Source organism: Bos indicus, chromosome 21 (assembly GCF_029378745.1).
Source record: "Bos indicus isolate NIAB-ARS_2022 breed Sahiwal x Tharparkar chromosome 21, NIAB-ARS_B.indTharparkar_mat_pri_1.0, whole genome shotgun sequence".
NCBI classification, from domain to species: domain Eukaryota; kingdom Metazoa; phylum Chordata; class Mammalia; order Artiodactyla; family Bovidae; genus Bos; species Bos indicus.
Genome location: NC_091780.1, coordinates 57985683 through 58011055, shown reverse-complemented (window position 1 = coordinate 58011055; position 25373 = coordinate 57985683). Strand labels below are relative to the sequence as shown.

The window sequence follows — 25373 nt, the reverse complement described above, 5'->3', positions numbered from 1 at the left end:
AAGGAAGAGTCCCAGGACGAGGAGGAGCTGGTTTCCAGTAGTTTCCAGGGCTAAGCACTGGGGAAGCCAGGGTTGGCAGAGAGGTGGGTTGGCCCATCTTTCCAGCCCTTCCAGGACAGGCGGAAGATTTTGAAACTGATCCTCAAAGCAACAGGAAGTGCTGCCGGGTTTTCAAGAGGAACATAAATGTAAGCAGATTTGTATGTTCCACATCACAGGACTGAGGAGCAGGTGTGGATCAGGAAACAAGGCAGGAGGCTGGCGCAGCCTCCAGGGGAGAGCTTGGATAGCCAACAGAGCAGAGAGGAATTTGGTTAGGGAGTAGTATCTCCAGGACTTGGGAGTTGCTTAGGCACGGGGAGAGAGTGGGAGGAGTCAGGTCAAGGGGAAAAACCATGAGTTTAATGTTGATCGTGTTCACTTGGTGATTCCATGTGAGCCGGGAACTCAGAAGCAAGGGCCAAGCTGGAGGTGCCAGTGGGAGTTGTCCACATGTATGCATGCGTGCGTGCCAAGTTGCTTTTCTCTGTGACCCTATAGACCATAGCCCACCACATATTAGGTGGCAGTGAAAGCCTCGGGAGTAGATGGGGTGATGTAGGGAGACAGTTTAAATGAAAAGAAGGCCAAGGGGGAACTTTGAGGAATTCCCACCTTTCAGGTCCAACAGCTTGAGGGAGTTGCTGACCAAGGGCCGCCTACCAGGTAGAGAAAAAAACCAGTGTGGTTCTCAGAAGGGCAGGAGGGACTGTTCAAAACGGGTGAAATATGATCTTCAGAATGAATGAAGTGAAAAGCCAAATGCAAAACAGGGCATATGGACACCCCCAGTTGAGAAGATGAGAAAAAGAAGCTACATGATAAATTTTATATTCATAAAAACATCTGCAAAAACCTAGCATTTGCAAGAGCTATCCTCTGGAGAGAGGCACTGTAATCAGGTGGGGGGAAGTTAATTGTATACTTTCTGTACTGGTTGAATTTTTAAAATTGCCTGCATGTGTTTTTTCAAGTTAAAGGTTAAGAGATGAAGGATCAATTCCACCCCTCTCCCAAAGTTAACTCAGTGGTGGCTGCTGCTCAGAGATTTTTGGAAAATCAGGCTCAAAAGATGATTGGGGTCAGCACCATGGAGAAGGTGAGTGAGCTTGGCAAGAGCAGTTTGGTGGCGGAGAAGCCAGGTGAGGTGGGTGGGAGTCCACGTGGAATATGTGGAGATGGCCTGGGGGAGGAGCTGGGGCAGAGAAGAGTGCAGAGAGCACAGAGGCTGCAGCAGTGGTGAGGTGTCAGGGGCCACAGCCAACCCCTACGTGTCCGTCATGAGAGGCAGCCCAAAGGGGGTCTATCCCTCATGGAAGAGGAGGAGGCCAGCTCAGTGTCGTGTGTGTTCTTAAAAGACTCTTAGTTCTGGGACTTTCCTGGTGGACCAGTGGTTAGGATTCTGCAGTCTCACTGCCAGGGGCTGGGGTTCAAGCCCTGGTCAGGGAACTAATCCCACAAGCTGTGTAGCCAAAAAACAAAAACAAAAAACTCTTAGTTTCTAATCATAGCTGCCTTCTCCAAGTATCAGCAATCATTCAGCAGTAGCAAAAGTTCATTTTCAAATCCCCTAGAGAACCCTGTGAAAGTCCTTGTCCTTAGTTACCAGAACCTGCCATCCCCCACATAACAGGACCAAAGCAGATGAGTTGAGACCTTTGGTCGTTTCTAGTACTGGTCTAGTACTGATGCTGAAGCTTAAGCTCCAATACTTTGGCTACCTGATTCGAACAGCCAGCTCATTGGAAAAGACCCTAATGCTGGGAAAGATTGAGGTCAAGAGAAGAGGGTGGCAGAGAATAAGATGGTTGGATAGCATCACCAACTCACTGGACATGAACTTGGGCAAATTCCAGGAGATAGTGAGGGACAGGGAGGCCTGGCGTGATGCAGTCAATGGGGTTGCAAAGCGTCAGACACGACTTAACGACTGAACAACAAGTATTGGTCATCTGTCCTAATGCCAGGAACACGCGAATTCCCCAGAAGGGACCGTCCTGCTCCCTGGACCCTCCCAGACCCTTGTCTCCACGTTTGCTCACCTGTCTGGGTTTGAGGGATGCTCCCTGCAAAGAAGGAGAAGGCAATGGCACCCCACTCCAGTACTCTTGCCTGGAAAATCCCATGGACGGAGGAGCCTGGTAGGCTGCAGTCCATGGAGTCACGACTGAGCGACTTCACTGTCACTTTTCACTTTCATGTATTGGAGAAGGAAATGGCAACCCACTCCAGTGTTCTTGCCTGGAGAATCCCAGGGATGGCGGAGCCTGGTGGGCTGCCGTCTATGGGGTCGCACAGAGTCAGACACGACTGAAGCGACTTAGCAGCAGCCGCAGCAGCCCTGCAGAGAAAGGATGGCAGTGACTTTGTGGGTCTGCTCTCCATCCCCCACTAAGCCTGCATGAAATGTCCCAGCTCCAAACGCAGCTTACACTTGACAGGGAGAACAACACTGGCATCACGGGCCTCACCTCAGTCTTCGCCTCAACGACTCATCAGTGTGTCCCTCATCTGCACAACTCTGGCCCCTTTTTATTTGGCCTCTAAAACCCCCAGAGCTCACCATGCTGAATAGCCCAGATGCGGCCCTGAGGCTTTGTGTCGGCAGCAGGGCTAAGACGTCCTCCTCTGAGGACTGCCCCAGGGTAAGCCTCACATCTTTCAGAGCCTCGGATTTGGGGGCGTCACTTGTCTGTAACCTTGGGTGGGCATCTGCTGCCACAAAGTGTGCTAGTCCAAACATGCTTTTGACCACCCTGGCCGGTGGGAGAATGAGGAAGCCAAGGCCAGAAATCCTGAGGGAGGAAGGGCTCACGTTGCAGAGGGGGGCTTGTCTGGTGGGGACCGTCGCCGGGGTGCCGCCTCATCCACCTCAGCCTGTGTGTCCTCATCCTTAAGTGGGGCGGCAGCAGTTCACTGTCTGAGCTCTGTGTGGACTTCTCACATTTTGCCTCTTAATCCTTGAGTCACACTACATTGTCTTCCTGTTCTCAGGTGAAGAAGCTCCTCAATACCCCTGGCAGGCCTGCTGTGAGGGTCTGTGGGCAGGTCTTGCCTTTTGCACTCTCCCACTGAAATCCCTCACCTTAAACATTCTCCATTTCTGGAAACTTCCATCAGATGAACCGAATACCTCTCCACACTCTGTGACTGAACTACAACCATTTGTTCTTATTTCTCCACATCTACACAGATTCACCCGCCCTCTGGTCAGTCCAGGTGTGGGGCACCCCAAGAGGCCCAAGTGCCCCGACTTCCCCCCCTGCCCAAGGGGTTGTCAGTACTGTGCTCTTTGTAGAGCTGGGGTCAGCTGTCCCGCTGGACCTGCTGTTTCCCCTCTCCCAAGTCACTTGCACAGATCCCTGGACTCCTCCCATGATCCAGCTCCACTCCCGGATTCCCACGGCCATCCCCTGACCCCGTCCCCTGCCCTTCCTCTGCAGTGGCCTCCTCCTTCCCGCCGTCTCCTCCTCACCGGCCTTTTCCTCAGCTGAGGCCCATCCCTTCTCCCACCCTGCAGACCTCTCCTGGGAACACTTCCCACACCTAAGGGTCAGGGTGAGCGGTGTGTGGCCGCCCCCCAGTGTGGCACCCTAGCATCCCTGCAGCTCCCTCATCTGCCTGTCCCACCCTCAGCCTTGTGACTGTCACCCCGCCCCTCCTGTCACACCCTGGGGCCTCGGCTCAGCCTCACTGTTGGCCTCTCTGCGCAGGCCTGGCCATCAGCCTGGGGAGCAGCCTGTTGGGGATTTTCTCGCCGGGACTTGGAAATGACGAACCTGAAAGAACAACACTTGGACAGTCTCTCGCAAGGACTGACAAGTTTATTTCTGCAGTCAAGCCTTTTTTATAGAAGCAGGAACAAAGAGCTTAGAGTATACGGCCAGCAGAGCACGTACAGGGTTAAGACATAATCAGTAAAAGATATTTCAAGGACAGCGCGTTCTAAATGACCCATGTGTTTATCCCAATGACCCTTTTTCTCAAGCAACATCCTTAATGTTTAGTTATTAAATCTTGGTGCCAAGCATAGCTAAAGGCAGGAGATGTTTTTCAGCTTCAGTACGCAAAGCCTGGGTACTTCTGGCCTTCCGCCATTTTCCCAAGGACCTTCTCCTTCAAGGCTATTTTGCACTGTGCTTCCCAACACAGCCGGACCACCCCCAGCCACCTGCTCCGCCACCCCGCCCTTGTCCCCAGAAAGGCTCCACCTTTGAAACCCTAACTCACTTCCTGCTCTCAGGCCACCACATCCCAGATGCCCACCCCCCCCACCTCCCGCTTCCTCTGGGTCCTCTTTACTCCCCTCTCTCCTGAACAGCCCAGCCTCCCTAGGCATCGGCCTCCTCAACCTGCTCACCTTGCCACCAATTTTCTGGCCAGATTCAACCCATAAATAATAGACATGTCCATCTCCTGGATCTGGAGCCAGCTCTGGGGGACAGCTGAAGACAGTCATACGGCCACGGTCCCCACAGTCCCCAGGCTCCCGGCCACTTTCCGCCCTGGCCTCCTCTCACGGGTGCTGCCCTCCAGCTTGCTGCTCAACCTCAGGGGCAAAACAGGCTGCCCCCAGGTCCCTCATTCTCTCTCCTCTGTGACACTTCGGGTGAGCAGAGGCACCTCTTTCTCCCTCTAGGGTCACCATCCGTCTCCAGCCTCTTGCTTGGGCACTCTGCGCTGGAGTTGTGTTTGTGTTTCTTGGAAGGTGTAGGAACCCCTGGAGTGGTTTAGATGCTGGAAGACAGTCCAGTCCTGTCGTGTAGTGAATTTACCAAAAGAAAACCCAGAAAAAGAGTCAGGGTCCTTCCTACCCCAGGGCCAACCACAATATACCATGATTTAGGTAAAAGCTGTCAACATCTTCCATCATTTCTGCCCCGAGATGCTTAACTGTTTCCAGTGCCCCCAAGTGAACAAGGCTGGACTGTGGAATGAAATGAGCCGGGAGTCACCACTGATGAGCTGTGGACCCCTGGCTTCTCATCGCCTCAGTTTCCACATCTGTAATATGGGGACAGGCAATCCTACTCTGTGGGCCACTGTGGGTAGGAGAAGGAGATCACATGCGCAAGCGCATGCAGCCCACGGCCGCGCACCCAACAGTGGGACAGGCGGCCCCACATTCCAGCCCTTTAACCATAAGTTGGAAGGACGGACCCTGACCTTGAGAAATTTACCGTTTAGTGGGGAGAACAGATACCAAGCAAATAAACCCACAAATATATCATTACTGACCGGGGTGTGTGCTGTTACAAATTAAACAACGATTTGAATATTAGCCACACTGTGGGTCTCTCCATTTACAATAAAGAGGTCTCGGAGGGGAGGGAAGGCCAGGCAGGAAAGAGAGAGCCCAGGGCCTCTGTCATGGCAGCTAGGTGACCTGCTGATGCACCGAGAACAGAACCCGGGGGATGAAATCCGTGGCTGACTCTGCAGCTTTGCAAAGAAACTGATGGGGAAGGTGTGTCTGTCATTCTCATCAGGGTCTCTGTCCTCAGCTGCCACCCCTGCTGTTTTATTCACAGCTCCAGGCCCGCCAGCTGGGGTGGGCTTTCTTGATGGGGTGGAGAGCCCCGTTCCCCTGTGAGTCGGGTGCTGAGATCCCAACGTGGTCACCACCGGCTGTGCGCCTCCGCGGGCCTCTTACCCCCAGAACAGCCTGAGTGGCACCTGCAGCCCCGAGGACATAAGGAAAGCCAGCACACAGGCTCATCCCTCCAGACCCCCGCGGCCTTCCTTACTCCACAAGCACTGCTCAGGGTGGAAGGAGACAAAGAGGCGGGTCAGTTGTTGTGACGGCTGATTTTCTGTGTCAACTTGACTGGGCCGTGGGGTGCCCAGACATCTGGCTAAACATTATCCTGGCGCATCTAGGAGAGCATTTAGCATCTGTACCTGTAGACTGAGTAAAGCGGATGCCCCTCCCGGAGTGGTGGCATCATTCAATCCGTTGAAGGCCTGAATAGAACAAAAATGTGCAGAGAGGATTTACTCTCTACCTGTTTGAGCTCAGAGACTGGCCTCCTCCAGGACTGGGACACTTACGTCATGAGTTCCCCAGGTTCTCAGACCTTCAGGCTGGGACTGGAACCACCCCACTGGCTTTTCCTGCATCTCCAGCTTACAGACACAGCTTGCAGATCACAATCACATGAATCAATTCCTTATTTTATAGACCTAGGTAGACAGAGGTAGGTGTGAGTATCTCCTGTTGGTTCTGTTTCTCTGGAAAACCTAATACAGTTGTGTTGGTTAGTCAGTCCTGTCCGACTCTTTGACGCCCCATGGACTGTAGCCCACCAGACTCCTCTGTCCAGGCAATTCTCCAGGCAAGAATACTGGAGTGGGTTGCCATTCCCTTCTCCAGGGGAACTTCCCAACCCAGGGATTGAACCCAGGTCTCTTGCATTGCGGGTGGATTCTTTACCAGCTGAACCACCAGGGGAAACTCAATACAGTTGTAGAACGTTTCACTTTGGCTCATTACAGCTCAGCCTCATCCAGAAGCCTGAGGCAGAGAGGCAAGAGAAGGAAGCCAGGAGGTGGGGATGTGAGTGAGAAAAATCAAGTAGCATGGGGCATTGGCCCCACACAGGAGGAAAGATGGCTGAAGAGAAACCCAGGTGGGAGTCTCCAGGTGGGGGGAGTTGAGATAAAGCTGAGCAGGGGCTGGAGAACACCAGGAACAACCTAGGAATCCCTGGGAGAAGACCAGAACAAAACGCTGGATGGGAGGCTGATGGAAAAGTCCAGAAGTGTCCAGACTTTTTCCACAGGAAAAGGCACCAGCCCTGGGAGAGTAAGGGACAAGTGCCATGTGTGGTAGGGAGCGCTCTGTCACGGGCAGTGCTCAGGAGAACATGCTAGAGATCCACAGAGGTGTTCTTTGCTGCAGCGGAGTCCATGAGCTGCAGACCGCAAGCTTCAGACCAGTGGCTGAAGTGCCTGATTCACACCAAAGGCCTGGATTCTGTCTCCTCTGCCTTCCAGGGTGTTGGCTTCCTCCTGAGTCTGGCCCCCCGGTGCTCACAGGATTTATGCCGGCAGCCAAGAGAGAAGAAAGGCTGAGTGCCCTCACGTCACCTGGAGCTGCCCCAAGAGCATGGAGGCACGGAGGCCAGGGGGCTGAGACTGGCACAGGACCCTGTGAGGATCACCTGTGAGACGGGACCCTGGCCCAAGAGGTGAGGCTGGGTGGCTTCTTGGGTCCCTTTATCCAAGGGGTCCTGTGACCCTAAGTGTGGATTGCTTGCCTAGTGCCCAGTGGTCCAGGATACATGAGGCACCAGTCTGGCTGTAGCCCAGATGCCCACTTAGGCCAAGGCTTGTGTCTGGTAGCTGCTTCAAGGTAGACGGACTGGGAGGCAGCCTCACTGGCTCCTGGGGGCTCTGCTGGGTTGATTTCCACGTTCCCTCTGCTTCCCACGTTCGCAGCACACACTCGCCTTCTGTGGGAGCTGAACTAGCTCCCTGCCAAGGTCCGGTTATCACTTGGATTGTTGCTCTTTCAGTTTTCTTCTACTGCACTAGGGTCCTTTTAGGGAGCTGGGAGGTGCGCTGTTTTCCTGGCATGGATGGTTCTATAATCCTGAGTGTTCACTGATGAGAGCAGTTCCAAGGCTATGGAGAGCACTTTATTCACCTGCATTTATCATAGGTGATGACTGCAACTGTGAATCATCTCCAAGGAAGCAAGAGCTGGGGGAAGGCCACAGATGGGCCTCTTCACGGGCTTCTTGGTTTGTCCTCACATTTACTTTTGAAGTAATGGCTACCGTGGAGGTGGACCGTGTCTCTCCCTTGGCCTGTGGGCTCCTGGCTCTCTCCCCTGTATAGAGCAAGACCAGAGTACACTGCGATTCATCACAACCCTCACCCATCTCTGTTCTCTGTTCACCTAAGAAATTATGGACCCTCTCTCCTCGGAGGTGTTGTAAAGTGGGGTGTGTATATGTGTTCCTCAGAGGTGTTGTAAAGCCAAGTTTGTGTGTGTTCCTAGGAGGTGTTGCAAAGCTGTGCGTACGTGTGTGTGCACACAGAGGTGTTGCAAAGCTGTGCGTACGTGTGTGTGTGCACAGAGGTGTTGCAAAGCCGGGTGTGTATATGCGTGTGCACCCGTGTGTGAAGGAGCTCTGCTGGCAAGACCTGAGATCTGGGGTGCGTGTGCTGGGATCAGGCCACGTCGTGCTGGGGAGACAGGAGCAGCCCCTCCGCTACAGCAGGCCCCAGGGCGGCTGGAGCTGCCGCCGTGGGCTCACATGGTTCCTGCATCTGCAAACGGAGGCCACATACATGTAAATGTGACGAGAAACCATCTGAAAGCCACTATTTTGAATTGATTTATTTAAATTTTTACAGAAACCTGATTAGAGTTAAGTATGTAATTATAAGTCCAGTAACAATTCTACAAAAATGCACATACAATGCCAGAACTCCTTAAAAGTAACTAATATCGTATTCTTATTTTGCATAAAACATGCATTAATATCAACTGCCACATGTTGGCCAAAATCAGTCTCTACAAGAAGAGACGGTCCAATACAGTCAATAAGAAAACTAGTTGTGAACAACAGGTTTAAAAAAAAAAAAAGAGGTTTTCTGGTTAACATGAGAGGAACAGTACCTTTCCTAAAACAAGCCCTTCAGCACTGGGGGTTTGCTTGTGCTGCACAGTGATGCCGAGACTTGGTCCTGACCTGTCGTAAGAAGAAACTTTCTGGTGGTTAAATCATATGCCTGAGATGATAGAGCCTTTCAGGCCATACTGGTATACTAGTATCACCTTGAAGAGAGGGGTTCAAAAATCCTCAGGCTTGGAACAGAGAGCTCCCAAGCTGGGGGTGGCGGCCCTCTCGGAGATGCCCGGAGCTCTGGCCCTGGCCACTTCAGCCTTCCACAAGGCCAGCTCAGAGCACACACGCCTCTCCTGTGGCCACAAGATCTTCCCGCTCCACACATCACTCTTCCTGGGGATCTGTAATTAGGAGGTCTGAGGCAGAAAAACGTGAACTGTACTTTTTCTTGAAGGCCTTTGCCTTCTGTAGGCCGAGTTCACCATACTCAGGGATCGGTGGGTACTTATGACTGCTGGACACACACAAAATATTAATATACACTTGTGGCCCCAAAGCCTCAAATGCTTATAGTCACACACCTCAAAGTGTGTTGTCTACCATCAGGAAAGACCATGCTCCTCCAGAGGGAGACAGCAGCTGAGGGCTCTTGTTTATTGAAAGGTGTTTTCCACACAGACCGAGGGGCTTTAAAGACACTTCAAACCAACTGAAAGGACATCCCCTCAAATATGGGCTTTTATACAACACCCCATGAGGTTCTTCAAAAGAAGATCTCACAGTTATTAGGGACTCAGCTGCAGACTGACATTAGGGACTATTTTTTACTTAAAGCTCACTATCTGCGCGGCCTGGGGCCTTGTCTGGGATCTCCTCCAGTCTGCTTCTCCCAAAACAGGGCACTCACTGGCCCTGCTCCTTACAAGTAGGCTAAGCCAGTATGTTTTTTCTTCAGCACAGATTTAAGGGGGAAATAATTTACTGGGCTTCTAATAACATTTTCTTAACAGAACAATATCAAAATAGGTCTATTCTTAATATATGCTTATGAATATCCCTGATAATATAAAGAAACTCGGAGGACTTTGTAAACCACCAAGATTTCACAGGGTAGTGCCCGGTCTACTTTCTAGGCAGGAGAGAGGGACTAGTCTTGACATAATGGCATATTTTCTCCAGGAAGCCCTGTGAGCACTACAGTACTGAAATTCTAATATTCTAGAGTCAGTAGATTTGTGAATGACATTTCCACTTTAAATTTATTAGTAAAATTTGTAACAAAGGTAGGCTTCCTCAGTCCTGCCATCAGTCAACCTCCTTGCCTGTGACACACATCTAAACCAAAAAGCTGCAGTCCGAGCTAACTCCAGAGGGTCAGCCTAGATGAAGCAAGCTCTGAGGTCCCTTCTAGGCCATGACCAAACCTCAGAAAACAGGGACAAGGGAGAGAAGCAGACCAGGCTTGAGGAAGCTTTGACCCAAGGCACCACGATCAGAGGGGTGAGGGGACCTGTGGAGCTGACAGGAGGGCTTCTGCAACGCTCCTCAAAGCAGGTCCTGGAAGACAGAGGCTGCGGCAGAGTAGACACACTTGGGAGTTAAAAGAACAAATCATTAAGGGGGTAAAAAAAGATGAGTTTACTTTCTCAAAACCAAATCAAACTTCTTGAAAGTTCTGAACAAATAACCCTGGCTAGACTGGGGTGGGGTTGGGGGGCTCAAGTCTGTGGAATGAGTTGCATTTAGCTGAGTCAGAAAGAAGAATGCTGGTTGTGAAATCGGCATAAACATTGTGGCTACTGTCGTTAAGCAGAGTGAAGGAAGCTCAAGGTTGGAGGAGGAAGCGGCCTCTTTTATTCCTGGAACAGGAAGTGGGTCTTCCTCTGCCTGGATAGAAGGCGCTGCACTCCTTTCTAGCTGCAATAATACTGCATCCCATCCACTCTTCTTCTCTTTTTTGACTGAAATTCTTCAAAGAACTGCTGGATGTCCTCTCTCTTAACCACCTGTGGATGGAAAGCAAAGATTAGGAGTGCTGAGTGTGGGTTCCACTGCCACCCTCGGGTTCCTCATTGAAATGAGATGAAAGGGAGACTTCCATGTGGCCCGGTAGTTAGGGATCTGCCTTGCAGTGCAGGGGATGTGGGTTCAATCCCTGGCCGAAGAACTAAGACTCCACATACTGTCCAGCACTAGGCCCGAGCGCCACAGCTAGAGAGCCCATGCACAGCAAGGAAAGATCCTGCATAATGCAACTGAGATGCAATGCAGCCAAATACATAATATTTTTTAAAAGGGAGAGATGAAAGCAGTAGCCATCTAACAGGACCATTTGAAGAGCAGATGAGATGTAATGCCTGTGCAAGCCCTGCCTGGTGCAGAGTAGGCTATGAACACTGTCAGCTGAAGACAGCAGTGACAGAACCGCACGAACACCGAGGGCCCTGAGGTCTCTGGAGGACACTGTGCTCCCTCGGGACACGGCTGTCCTGGGATGTCCCTCAGTTCCACACAAGCACCCCAGCAAACAAAGGTGGCTTTTTTGACACTTGTGCTCTCTCCTTTATACTGAAGAGAAAAAAAAAGAAGAAACCTCAAAACTCTTCTCTCTTTCAGGAGTCCAAAATTAAAGACATTTGCTATATAAACAGAAAAATAATTGGCAAAAACTATGGAAGCATTACTCTCAGTCAATGGAATATCCATGTTATACAATAACAATGAGAAATTTATCTTGAATTTTATTGGAAAAAGGATTACAGCATCACACAGGAGTGTTTATGATTATCAGCAAAATAGAATATTAAAAATAAAAAAATAAGGGGGAATATGGATTAAAAAAGTAAACCGGGATGACCCAGAAGGAGTTCCTGCTTATTCCAAGAGGGAGTTTGTACCACAATTGACAGGTTTGTTGATGTGGGTTTTACTTTTTATTGTTTACTTATTTATCAGGATCCTAGTTCCCCGACTGATCAGGGATTGACCAGGGGCAGACCCATGTCTCCTGCTTTCAGACAGGAGTCTTAACCACTGGACCACCAGGGAAGTCCTGATGAGATGTTTAATTACAAAGGCAGCACACTGTTACCAACATGATTTTTAATTTTGTAACACATTCTTATTATCATGAGGAAATAAAGGTGGGGTATGGAGAGAGAAAGAGAAAAAGAAAGTACTGGAATGCAGGGACCAAGAAGGAGAAAGAGAAGGAAAAGAGAAGACAAATACTTGTGTGTAAAGTGAAAACTTCCCCCTCCTCTCCCCAGAAGTGAAAGTACAAACATCCCCAAGTGGCAAAGCCAATGTGAATAACTCACTGGGGTAAGATACTGACTAATCCTTGAAAAAGTTCACATTTTGTCAGTATTCTGCCAGACTGGTAGCTGACACTGACAATAAGCTGGAAGTCAACCAGCGGGAATGAAAACCCCTCACAGACTCAAGATGGAGACGGCCAACACACACTGAGGCCACCGCAGCTCAGAGCACTGAGCGGCTGGGCTTAGGAATGTCCACTGTCAAACGCTAACAGGTAGGATACCAGGGAGTTCCGACGTGAAGCCTCTGTCCCTCACTTGGATCACAGACATTACACACTGAAAGGCAATGCAAGGAAACCATTTCTCTGGCAAGGATATAGTAGGAGGAGACTTAAGAGCCCACAAACTATAGAGTGTGTCATTTTTAGTTTCCAGACCTCCTCAAATGGTCACAGCCAACATAAAGAGTAGAAATGTTAAAGAACGTATGTTTATTAAGTCACTAAGTTGTGTCCAACTCTTCTGCGACCCCATGGACTGTCGCCTGCCAGGCTCCTCTGTCCATGGGATTCTCCAGGCAAGAATACTGGAGTGGGTTGCCATTTCCTTCTCCAGGTGATCTTCCCAACCCAGGGATCAAACCTACATCTCCTATATTGGCAGGCCAGTTCTTTACTGCTGAGCCACTGGAGAAGCCCTAAAAATACTTGGGTCCAATAGTAAAATCATTTTATTGGTTTGTCTCAGAAAATGTGTAGTTTCTAAGTCTTAAGTCAGACACAAACATTAAATAAAGGGCAGGCCATTATTTGACAACATCCAGACCTTATTATGAAAAAGAAAAAAAAGGAAACAAACGGAAAATAGACCATATTATGGACAAACACAACCAAAGCAGACAAGCTTTATGACAACTTAAGGTGTTTGTTTGTAAAGATCTAGTTAGTAATGTTGAAAACAAATGATAAAAAATATTTTTTCTGTCTTTCAAACCATCACATAGGATTTAAAAATTACCTCAGACTCATTAAGAATGGCTCCAGTGATAACAAAGATCCATATGTTGAAGACAGGTGTGAATACTCCGGATAAAATTGTTTCAAATGTGAAAAGCAAAAGACACCACACCTACTTTTTTCTTGTGCGTGATTTTAAGTGTGTGTGAAACAAAATCAATAATGAGCACAGCAATCACACACTACACAGAAGCAGAGGCACAAGTGCACGCGCTGACACTGCTGACTGACACAGCTGGGAGGCCTGGAACGGCCACTGACAGTGCCAAGCTCAAACAGTTACACCCGTGGACGCCTGGAGCTCCAGTGCGAGAAGGCGGAGGCTGCGTTAAGCAGAGGACAGCTTCTGCCACAGAAATGAGAATAACTGACAGGTAAGAGCTGCTGGGACACAAAAGGACATCCACAGGGACAATGAGGAACATTCTCTAAAAACGAGCAAACCATCTCAGAAGGCTCTTTACCCTCAGACTCCACAATTCATTCTGCCGCAAGGCAGCAGTGCCAGCCATCCAGGCAGCTACAAGTCCTTCCCACGTTGATGAGAAAGCACTCGGCCTGCAAAGACTTCTCCCAAGAAAGCAAGTCTCAGGGCATGTCCTAAGTGTCTGTCAGATCCAGGTCTGACTGCGTTAGTCTGTCTGGCGGTAGCAGAGCAGAACATTTACTGTCTAGAAGGACAACTGTAGGCCATGAAGAGAAAAGTTAAGTTTTATTTTATATCTCCCTTTCGAAGATAGAAAAGTATTTTAGAAAAAAATCCCATCATAAACACATATGAGTAGTAAAGAGTTAGAAAGTATTTGAAAATCCATCTGGAGAACTATTTTAAAAGATTAGACACTGTAGGGACTCCCCTAGTGGTCCCTACAATGTTAACCCTACAGTGGTTAAGAATTCACCTTCCAATGCAGGGGCTGTGGGTTTGATCCCTGGTCAAGGAACTAGATCCACATGCCCACGTGGGCATCTAAGCCCACGTGCTGAAACTAGACAAAAGTTGCCCTGCTTCAACTAAAGAATATATAAAGTTGTATATCACAACTCAGACTGACAGAGCCAAATCAATAAATAAACGAATTAAAAAAAAAAAAAAGATTACACATTAAGAGTTAGTGTCGCTCTTAAAAGTTGTTAGACTGTCCTAACCAGCAAGACAAATATTTTAGCCCCCAATTATCAAGTTCTTTTATTCTAAACTACAGAACCCCAAATCATAGAAAAGAGGTCTGGCTTAAATTTTTTTCCTGACTGGTCATTTTGGTTTCCTCCTCCAAGGAATCCTGCTGGATGATCAGGACTGGGGGAATCAGTATGGCCAATCCAATGGCCCCTCCTAAGCTACAACTGCTCTCTCAGGATCCTGGGTGGCCATTCCATCCCTCATCTGGAGGCTCGGGCAGGACTCCTAATGTGGCTGGTCTGGTGGTGTTTCACTACTGCTCATCTCCCTTCCCTCTGCCTGTACTACGCTCTCAGTCATCTTTTTCATCAGAGAAAATGATCTATGGAAAATAGTATGGAGGCCCCTCAAAAAAAGAAACAGAACCACCATATGATCCAGTTAATTACTTCTAGGTATATATCCAGGCTTCCCTGGTGGCTTAGACAGTAAAGAATCTGCCTGCAATGCAGAAGACCTGGGTTTGATACCTGGGTTGGGAAGACACCCTGGAGGAGGGCATGGCAACCCTCTCCAGCATTCTTGCCTGGAGAATCCCCAGGGACACAGGAGCCTGGCCAGTTACAGTCCATGGGGTCTCAAAGAGTTGGACACGACTGAGCGACACAGCACAGCACAGCACACAGGTATATATACAAAGAAAACAAAAACACTAATTCAAAAAGATACATGCACCTCAATGTTCAGAGCAGCATTATTTATAATAACCAAGATATGGAAGCACCCTAAGTGTCCATCAAGAGATGAATGGTTAAAAAAGATGTTGTATGTATATACACACAAACACACACACCAAGGGAATATAGCTAATATTTTATAATGATTTTAAAAGGAGTATAATCTATAAAAATATTGAATTATTAGGCTGTACACTTGAAAGTAACAATAAATCTGTAAATCAACTGCACTTCAAAAAAAAAGAAACTTTATTCAAAACATACAGGGCTATGATTAAAATTCGTTAACTCTACTTACTGTGCCTTCATCAGCAAATCTCTTGAGATAGTCTTTAAGTTCAGTCTTCAAGTCATTGTATTCTAAATCAAAACAACAAAGCAAAGGACAAGGACACAAACTTCAGACAATCCATTTGCATTTAGGAACAAAAGATTTCCTGACCATTAACATTTGAGTATTTTAATAGTTTAATCTATTTTTCTTCAAGTGAAATCTGCATACAGATTTGTTCTCAATTTCTCCCCAATTCCCTCACTTTGACATCTGGGAACCCTCTTTCATTAAATAAACCCTCGAGGAACAGATACTCCCACTCCCAAAAAGACTGTTGTTTAAGTCGCTATGTCTTATCCAACCCTTTGCAACCCCAAGAACTACAGCATGGCAGGCTTCCCTGTCCTTCACTATCTCCCGGAGCTTGCTCAAACTCATGTCCATTGAGTCAGTGATGCCATCCAACCATCTCTCCTCTTGCCCTCAGTCTTTCCCAGCATCAGGGTCTTTTCCAATGAGTTGGCTCTTTGCACCAGCTGGCCAAAGTACTGGAGCTTCAGCTTCAGCATCAGTCCTCCCAGTGAATATTCAGGGTTGATTTCCTTTAGGATTGACTGGTTTGATCTCCTCACAATCCAAGGGATTCTCAAGTCTTCTCCAGCACCACGATTCGAAAGCATCAATTCTTTTGGCACTCAGCCTGCTTTATGGTCTAACTCTCACATTCATACGTGACTACTGAAAAAACCATAGCTTTGACTCTATAGGCCTTTGTCAGCAAAGTCAAGTCTCCACTTTGAAATATGCTATCTAGATCTGTAATAGCTTTTCTGCCAAGGAGCAAGCGTCTTTTAATTCTGTGGCTGCAGACCCTGTCTGTAGTGATTTTGGAGCCCAAGAAAATAAAATCTGTCGCTACAGCTGAAAATTTTTTAAAAGGTTTCCCATCTGTCTATAATTCCATTGCTCAAGTATCTTGGACTTGTCAAACATTAAGTTTTAAAACTCATCTCACTTAATAAATTATATTATATACATGGGAACTTGAGGGTTATATCCCTCAAGTTATAGACTCTATCCCCAAAAAGCTTTTAGTCTAATAAAGGCAAAAGGAAATGAATCAAATCGTTACATGTACAAGACAGAAATAACCATTGTCAAAAAAGGGGTACAAAAGTAGAAACTGTCTAGGACAGAAATCATGAAAATAAGTTGGGCATGCTGGGGGAAAAAATGTAAAAGCCTACAATTAAGGGTTTGGGAATATTTTCCCCTCTAGTGGGTTTCCTGTGAACCACTGAAGCATCTCAACAACTGTCAAAAAGATGGCATGTAATGTTCAATGAAAACTGTTTCAATGGATGGAAAAAGAAATTGATTTCCTCTTATTCTGTACTTATACATCTACCCTTAATCAAAATAGCATGCTATGGTTTCTCAAGCATGCAATTATTCTAGCATTTAACCCTGACTCAATGGAAATAGTAGCTAAATACTCAGCAATGTTACAATCAAGCAAGTATAAGTGAGGCTTACTATATAATTCCAAATTTAAACCATTTTTAGTTGTCCTCCTTCTATATAATTTTTTTAATGGTAAAGGAAACTTCATGAACTTGATGAATTTTCACAAACAATATTTACCACAAATAAGTTCCACTTGCTGGACTCTGTTCATGCTATTAAGGGTGTCCATTAGAGGGTCTCTCCTGTCAGCTGCCTGGTCAACCTTGCCTTTGTTTTCATAAGCCAGAACTGTGTCATATTCATCTGTCAGGAACAGGACATCTAGATCGCCATACATTTTCTTTAAAAAATAAAACCAGTTTTCCCCATTAGAACTGTATGTCATTCTCAGAAAGTCGACCTCATGAGAATCACCAAAAATTTGTTTAAGTTTTCTAATATCCAGAAAACCCCCAGCCTTTCAGCAGAGTTGCTTGAAGGATTTATTCTTTCTGCCCAAATTTCTCTTAGAAATCTCCCAACTTCCAGTGGATGCTGTAAGATCTAAGAGATTTTTATTTAAAAACCAACTTACTGTAACTTTCAAGAAATTTGTGTTTCCAAGTAATTCTATGATACAGAAAAGCTATTTTCCACTGAAAGGAAGATAAATAAGAAGTACTGCATCGTTCTTAATTGCTTCCATAAACATTCAGACTGCAAACACTAATTTATAAATTTGCTTAACATTAAAAAAAAAACTTACATTCCCTATACTCTAATATCAATTTCATAAATAAACTTTCCAGGTGTTCTTATTTTAGGCATCTGTCCACAAAACACTTGATGCTGAACATGATCTGCTACTTACCATACAGTCTTTGCAGGTACACAACTTGCTCCTCCAGTTCAGGGGCCAATAGGTGGCAGTGTCTTTCTTTATAAACTGCTTAGCTTTAAGCTCCTCAAGTTTGCAGCCAGACTGTGATTCTGTGTTGAGATGTTGATTCTGAAATGCTTTCTGAAATTAAGTTTTGAAGTGTGTATTTTAAACCATCATCGTTTTCAAAGTTTAGATTTTGTAAAAGAATTTCTTTTAGGCAAAAGGTACAACTGAAATCCAAAGCTACATAGCTTACAGAATTAATTTTGCTCAAGTTTTATTTCTTTTACAGCTCAGATTTCATTTTGTTACCTGGAGATCAGATTCAGAACTAGAGCTGGTACATGGTTCGTTTGTCTGCTCTGCTTTAACTTCCTTCACAATAGCCTTTCCATGTTCTGGAACATCCTCTTCGAGGGCATTATCTTGATGAGCTCCATTTTCAGTTTTGATAACTTCTTGATCACCTACTCCATCAACATTCAGCACCAACCCATCATCTTCAGTAGTTACTTTTGTTACTGTAGGTTCAATGAAAACACACACACACACACACATCCACACCAGTGAGACAATGAAATCACTTAGTTTGATTAAAAAATACTTTAGAATCTGGAAAAGGAGAGAGTTAACCTTAATCTCTGGAATAATGAGAAAGGAAATAACACTTTTTTAGGTTATGCCTGCCTATTCTAAAGTGTCAAATAACAGAAAATTTAAAAATATCAATCACTAGTAGGAAGGGTGGGTTCAAGAGGGAAGGGATATATGTGGCTCAGTGGTAAAGAATCTGTCTGCCAATGCACGAGATGCAGGAGATGCAGGTTCAATCCCTGGGTCAGGAAGATCCCCTGGAGGAGGAACTGGCAACCCACTCCAATATTCTTGCCTGGAAAATCCCATGAACAAAGCCTGGCAGGCTACAGTCTGTGGGGTCACAAAGAGTCGGACATGACCGAGCAACTGAGTATGCATGCATGTGCAACATACACTGCAGAGGCACTCAGCTGACACTCTTCACTGTAGAGCAGAAATTAACACAACACTGTCAAGTAATTACACTCTAGTAAAAAACAAAATGTGAACCAAGAACAGAAAAAAAACCATCTGGAAAAAAGAGCTAAAAAAAATATATCAATCACTATTTAAACATTTTATATGTAAATGAGAAAGGAAAATACTATAGATGTTAAAGACCCAAGGACACCAAAGAAGCAAGAGGCAATAGGAAGAGATTTAGCTGCAAACACAGGAGAAGGGTAGTTTTGCAAAAACAATAGCTTTTCTTTATGCGAGGAGGAAATTAGAAAGGACGCTTGCAGAGACAGAAATAACAGAGAACAGAGAAATGACAAGGGAACTCACACTGCAGGATGGCTTTTCAGTTTATTAGGAAATGAGGCCATCTGCTGACAGGGAAGGAAATGAAGAAGGGGCAGAGGGGAAGGGTTAAGAAAATCCAGTGAATGAGAAAAAGATTCAGGTCCAGCAGAAAGTGAGACGTAATTGAAAAGGATATGAACAGGCTGATTTGTGCTGATGTATGGTATAAACCAACACAGTAATTATAAAGCAATTATCCTTCAATTAAAAATAAATAAATTTTTAAAACACACACACACAGAAAAAAGCATATGAACAGAAAGAGGACACACCAAGTACAAGAACTTGGAGACAAAACAAAAACGCAGGATGCTGCTTGAGGTTTGTATGGTGAAGTGCTCCCTAAAGGTGAGAAGGGCAAAAAATTATGAGGCTGGAACAACAGACACTATGAAGTACTACCATTTAAAAAATAAACACATATAATATTAAGAGTAAAATAAAGTATTTCATACTCAAGAACATTCATTACTAATTAGTGGTTTGGGTCAATTTCTCAGAGTACAGTAAAAGCATTAGATGGCAAACCGTCACCACCTCCCCCTCGACCAGTAGCATGTCTTATATCTAAGAACAACTTGTTTGGGTTCTGTTATCTTTCAAAATCCCCTTAAAAACTGCTTTCTCCATTTTCTCCAATTCTGGTCTCATCCATATTCTGCATCATGCCATTTAAGTAAAAATTGGTTCTTGGCAGTCACCCAATCTATCTATAAGCACCTTGTGGAGAAGGAACAGATCTTATACTTTATACTTTTTTCTATACCTCAGAGTCCCTTAAAAATGGAACTCTGTTCAATGTTATGTGGCAGCCTGGATGGAAGGAGAGTTTGGGGAAGAATGGATACATGTATACGTATGGCTGAGTCCCTTTGCTGTTCACCTGAAACTATCACAGCATTGTTTGTTAGCCATTCCCCGGTACAAAATAAAAAGTTTAAAAATAAACCCCATAAAATAAAGTAAAAGTACACAGTGAAAAACATAGTAGCTACAACTTACTGAACAAATTGTACTGATTTGTACTGTACTGAACATACGGCCCAAGTTGGAGGCATGCCAACTCCACAGAGACTCTTACCTGCCAGCTGTGCAGCGTAAGCCCACAAGAAAGAACAGCGCTTCATGCAAGCCTGGCACACCATCTCTTGGAAATCCCCACTCTCAGGAGGAATGGCGCCAAGATGCTGTGAACACAGAAAACCAAGTTATTTTCCTTGTGATTACCAAGTTGTCCAGAAAGTTCATTATTTTATAAAATATTGCCAACGGTACATTGATCATATCGCTATAGTATTTTTTAGAAGGGTAGTGATAATGTGAAATATAATTTAATTCCAAAAGACAAGATTTTGGGGGGACTTCCCTGGTGACCCAGTGGCTAAGACTCTGTTTCCAATGCCAAGGGCTTCGGTTCAGTCCCTGGTTAGGAAAGTAGATTCCATATGCCACAACTAAGATCAGACTCAGCCAAATAAATAAATATTAAAAAAAAAAAAAGACAAGATATTTTCTTTTTGTAAAGACAATGGGATTAAAAGGTCAAAGCTCTTCTCACCCTTCCATGGAACCAATCTTCACAGACTATACACTGGATCATCTCATCTGGAATCTAACATAGAAAAGCAATTTGTTTATTAATGATTACAGTGAATTCATGGGGTTCTCAAGACAAGAACACTGCCATTCCCTTCTCCAGGGAAGCCCAGTATGCTGCAGTCCATGGGGTTGCAAAGAGTCAGGCATGACTGAGCGACTGAACTGACTGACAATGAACTCTGGAATATCAAAGTAAATCTGGCACACACTAGAATCAGATATTAAATAATTCTCTACCAATTCTGTAAGGCCACTATCCACATGCAAAAAGTCAAGGAGACACGGAGAAACAGCAATTCAAGGGGTCAAAGAAGTTCTTTCTCCATGAACTGGGGTTACAAAAGGATTACATTGAGATAAGCACTTTGTGAATAATTATCAAAACTTTCGTATCAGTTACTTACGATCTGATTCCCACAAAACTTTATGAATAAGTAATATATTTTCATTTTACACATAAACCCAGGCCCAGGGAGGTAATGTGAATTGTAGCAAGTTGCACAGTGAATTACAGAATTTTGCCTTTGTCAAAAGAAAAGGAAACTAGAAATTAAAGCACACATTCACTCACTTATACGTGCACAGAAAAAGGTCTCAAAATATATACACCAAAAGTGTTAACAGTCGTTATGTCTAGGAGGTAAGAAGGTACAGGAATGAGGAAGAATAAAAATTCTTTTAAAATTTTGCATACACCTCTAATTGAAGTTTTTAAGAGAATCCAGTTTGTGCACCCTATTTTCTCTCCTTGCAGGAATGCGAGAAGTTGAAGGTCATTTTTCTGGAAAGTATTCAGAGAAAAGGAGCAAACAGGCAGGCAAAGAGAGGGAAGAAGGAAAAAAGTTCTGGCCTTGATAAAGTCCTGTCCAATATTTCTCATGAGGTAAGAAATAGAAAAATAGTTGGGCTCTGTACTACTTGTAGCTTTAGGTCAGAGTCAAAAGAAGGGATAAATCTAGAATACTTTCACAATCCCCAAATCCCTGCTGAACAGCTAAAGGGCCAAATATGACAAGAGGCTGGAGTGAAGGCTGGAGATGACACAGTCCTGGTGCTGACCTCCAAATCTCTTACCTCATCTTCAGGATCAGGGTAAGGTCTCTTGCAAATGCAGTACAATCCAAAAAAGTTGTCATTGTACTTATTGCCAGAATTTATCTTTGCTTTGTCCTGAAAGATATTAATTTCAATATAAAACATGGCCTAACTTTATAATTTCATGCATCATGGAATTTATGCATTCAATAAATTTGTGCACTAAATATCTGTACCACCCCCTCCCCTGGAAGCTAGTCTTCAAAGTACAAGGGGAAAAAATTCATCCTATAAAGTAACACTTTCTCCAGGATACAAGGAAAAAATAAAATTTATTTTCTATACCTTCTTTGTACCAATTGGGGGAGAATGAATCACAAATATTAACTATCAATCTATGGAAGCTGACACTGGTCTAGAATTTCAAGATATTTCTTAATGCCCAGCTATGATAGTTAAAGCCCCCAAATTACTAGGAGGTGAAAAGTAGGCAAAGAAGTTGTCTAAAAACAAGGAGAGAAAGAGCACGATAACTTTAGTAATTAGGATTGAATACAGTAAAGTCCCTTATTTTCTGTTTCATTTTTGGCATTTCACTGAAAGTTATTGTAGAAGATAGTCTTTATTATCCAAAAAGCAGTGAAAAACTTTTGCAAAAGCCCATGCTCATTACTGCCCATTTTATTTATTCAGTTTTAAAAGTCGTACCCTTTTCTTTAAAAAGCCTTAGAGCATGAGCACAATCAACACAACGGAACCTGAATCACTTGAGAACACTACCCCCGAAGCCTTTCATAGTAATTACAATCTATAGGTAGGCTCTGAGCAGGTTACTTAGTTCCAACAAATAAATAAACGGGGTACAGTCTAACACTGATTTGCTCATTTGCAAAGAAGAAGCACAGAACTTCCTTTTTGAAAATTCTTGGTTTTTATCCCCTAGGACAAATACCAATCTTAGCTACTTTTCATGCATTTATCGTTTGCTGTGCTTACTTACAGGAAATAATTTGCATTCCAAATTTTTAAACTTGCTGTTTCCGCAATCACAACGAAAATTTCTGAAAGAAAGGAGGAAGAGCCAATTTTAATTTTTCTTCTAAATTTAAAGACTACTCTTTACATTCATATCATAGCCTCTTCCCTTTCAACTGGCTTCTAGGACCTAAAAATTGGACTTGGTTGTTGTTCATATATCCAATCCGCAACTTTCCCAAGCATATTACAATAAAATATTTAATAATTCTATAAATTAACATGTGTGTGCTGTGTGCCCAGTCGTGTCTGACTCTTTGCAATCCCATGGACCGTTGCCCACCAGGCTCCCCTGTCCATGGAACTGTCCAGGTAAGAATACTGGAGTGGACTGCCATTTCCTTCTCCAAGAAATTAACATGCATAAAGACAAATATCTGTATCTCTCACACACACACATAAAACAGTGGCAGAATAGCAGGAGTGGTCTGAGTTTGCCCCATAATTATAGTTTAAAAGGTCCCCTGGAAAAACTGTTCTTTCCGATTATATTATATAAAACAGTTGCATTAAATTTTACCAGGGCACAACTACTTTGAATGCAAAAACATGATTAAGAGAAAAAGTGCAACTGGAAAAGAATCTAAATATTTGAAAACCATCCAGCATCAATCTCTGACCATTTTACCTTTTTGTGTACAGCTCAAATAGTTTATGACTTCCATGACATTCATAACTGCAAGCCAGGCAAATTCCTGCTGGTTCTTCTCCCTCTGGAGTGCAGGTACTGCAGGCATACAGTGCTTGTCTCTTTACTGAACCCTAAAAGACAGCCCCAAAATGGAAAAAGACAGAAAACTGATGAGACATTGGCAGAGCGACCTAATGCCCATACTATGATCTGAGACATAACTGAAATCAGATTATCTGTGGTCAAGATCTTCCTGTAAAAGCCACTGAGACTAATAAAAAAGCATATACAACAGAATCCCAAAACATGGTTGCAGGTTTCATACATGTTTCATATAACTTTTTCTCAAAGTGATAGAAGTTAACATTTTCAGTCAGCTGTGAATAAGCCAGTCTACTTAACTATTTTAACACATGAAAATACAGGAGAATGTGTGTAAGCTTATGTAAGGAATAATCATACTTTAATTTTGGAATATGCTTGTGATTCCACCAAAGAGAACACCAATGTATTAAATGAATCCCTTTGATTTTAAGATGTATGCTGACATATTTAGAGTTGAAGTGTCATGGTGTGAAATTTATTTTCAACTGGTTCAGGAAAAAAAACCAAAGTATATTACAGTGAAGAAGTAAAAGATAAAACAAATGTGGTAAAATGTTAAAAAGTGAATATATGTGAAGATACACAGGAGTTCATAATATTATTTTTTCATTTTAACTGTAGACTTTAAATGTTTCAAAATAAAAAGTTGAAAGAAAAGCAAATCTTGATAATGGCTGCCATCTTCCGGGAAGAAGGGAGTCCCAGGAAAGCTTCTGTGATGCTGGTAATGTTCTATCTCTTGATCTGGGTGGTACGCACCTGCTGGTGTTTTCGGTTTTGCTTTCCCAAGACTTATACGTGGTTTCTGCACTTTTCCACATATTTTACAACAATACAAAAAAAAAATTTTAAGGAAGTCTGTTTTAAAAATCTAAGTACGTTTCAAAAATAACGTACAGGCTTTTTTAAAAAAGGCAAACAGAAAAAGTTGTTTCAGTGACGACCAAAGGTTTTAAAATATCAGCCAACATTAAATACCTCTGATACCAGGTGTATTAAAAAAAAAAAAATCTAACCACTTTGCAGTGTAAACTCAACTGGTCATTGATGACAACTGGTATTGTGATCTCAGGCCACACCACATAAAGACCCCACGTCTCTCTCCCCATCCTGCAATGTTCCACTCCACCGGCCTGGAAGGCAACCTCTTCTTCCTATCAAGCATCATCTCTCATTAGTTTTCTTCTACCACCTTTCTCCATTTTTGAACCTAGAAACAGAATGAGTCACCAAACACTACGTCACACCCCCTTCAGTCCTTGTTCCCACCATTTTCCGAATGCCATCTCTCCTCCTCTCCTCCCCTTTCCTTAGACAGTGCCAACAGCTGTTCGGGTTCCGGTCTATCCCCCTGGGGGGCCGACTGCAGACAGACGTGGTACTTGCTTCCTCTCGCCAAAAAACCAGCTAGCACTTGTCAAACTAAATTGCAGAGGAACCAGCTGTCCAGGAGTCCAGCCTACGCGGAGAGATTTTCAAATCCAGAGCCCTCTCCTTTAACTCTGCTTTGACTCTCCCGTTTAGTACCCAGCAAATACTCTGAGGATGGGAAAAGTAGGGACAAAAATACTCAGGATGTGAAAGGTCACGGGGTTGGTTTGGTGAAAAGCGGCCGGGGCACCAAGAGACGAGGAAGGAAGGAAAGAGCAGCCGCTCCGGGGCCAAAACCAGAGAAACGTCGGGGGCCGGAGAGAGGAAAATCGAGAAAGGAGGGGCGTCCTGCTGGCCACAGGTTAGGATGGGGGCTCAGGAGACTAAGGGTAAAAGGGCACCTGGGCCTGGGATGGGGACTCCTACGACCAACAGCTGAGCCGGACCACCACGGGGTGCCGGCCGCGGCCGGCGGGAAAAGAGAGGGTAAGGCGGGTGGGCAAAGGGAGGTTGAGGGGAGCCTGGGGGAGGCGAGGCCCGGGCCGCGCGCCCACCTGCGAGTAGGAGCACTTCTCCGAGTCACTGCCGCCCAGGACGGCGCAAGCCTCATTCTCCAGCTCCTCGTCCTCCTCAAGTACATCGACCAACGATACCACGGGCTCCAACTCCGACTGTCGCCCAGCTGGCTCCTCGGCTCCGGCCATCCTCAACTGTCACCCGGACCGCCGATCAGCCCCGGCGGAGGCGGGAAAAGCGTCCGCGAGGGGCGGGGCCGGAGGAGGCGGGGCCTCGGTGCCAGACACCAATCCCAAAGACAGGGAGCGAAGGAAGGGGGAGGAGCGACTTCCGACAAT

General features: G+C 45.1%; 1 protein-coding gene across 1 annotated transcript; it reads right to left on the bottom strand.

Moving 5' to 3' along the window:
• Window positions 1-8371: 8371 nt before the first annotated feature.
• Window positions 8372-25296, bottom strand: UBR7 (ubiquitin protein ligase E3 component n-recognin 7). The gene is made up of 11 exons (XM_019983675.2): window positions 25074-25296; window positions 23041-23174; window positions 22378-22438; window positions 21417-21512; window positions 20302-20355; window positions 19825-19930; window positions 17673-17881; window positions 17349-17498; window positions 16676-16838; window positions 15056-15117; window positions 8372-10624 (listed from the first exon to the last, which is right to left on the bottom strand). The coding sequence occupies exons 1-11, from the start codon at window positions 25221-25223 to the stop codon at window positions 10532-10534; spliced, it is 1278 nt and encodes a 425-aa protein (XP_019839234.2). The 5' UTR covers window positions 25224-25296; the 3' UTR covers window positions 8372-10531.
• Between the last annotated feature and the right edge of the window lie 77 nt (window positions 25297-25373).

Bases quoted from the DNA above. Each gene is read 5' to 3' on its own strand.
- UBR7 (XM_019983675.2), bottom strand. From the start codon at position 25,223: ATGGCCGGAGCCGAGGAGCCAGCTGGGCGACAGTCGGAGTTGGAGCCC. The intron at 17,499-17,672 runs GTAACAAAATGA...ACTTAATTTCAG, and splicing joins GTTCTGAATCTGATCTCCAG to AAAGCATTTCAGAATCAACA. The intron at 15,118-16,675 runs GTAAATATTGTT...GTTTTGATTTAG, and splicing joins GCAAGTGGAACTTATTTGTG to AATACAATGACTTGAAGACT.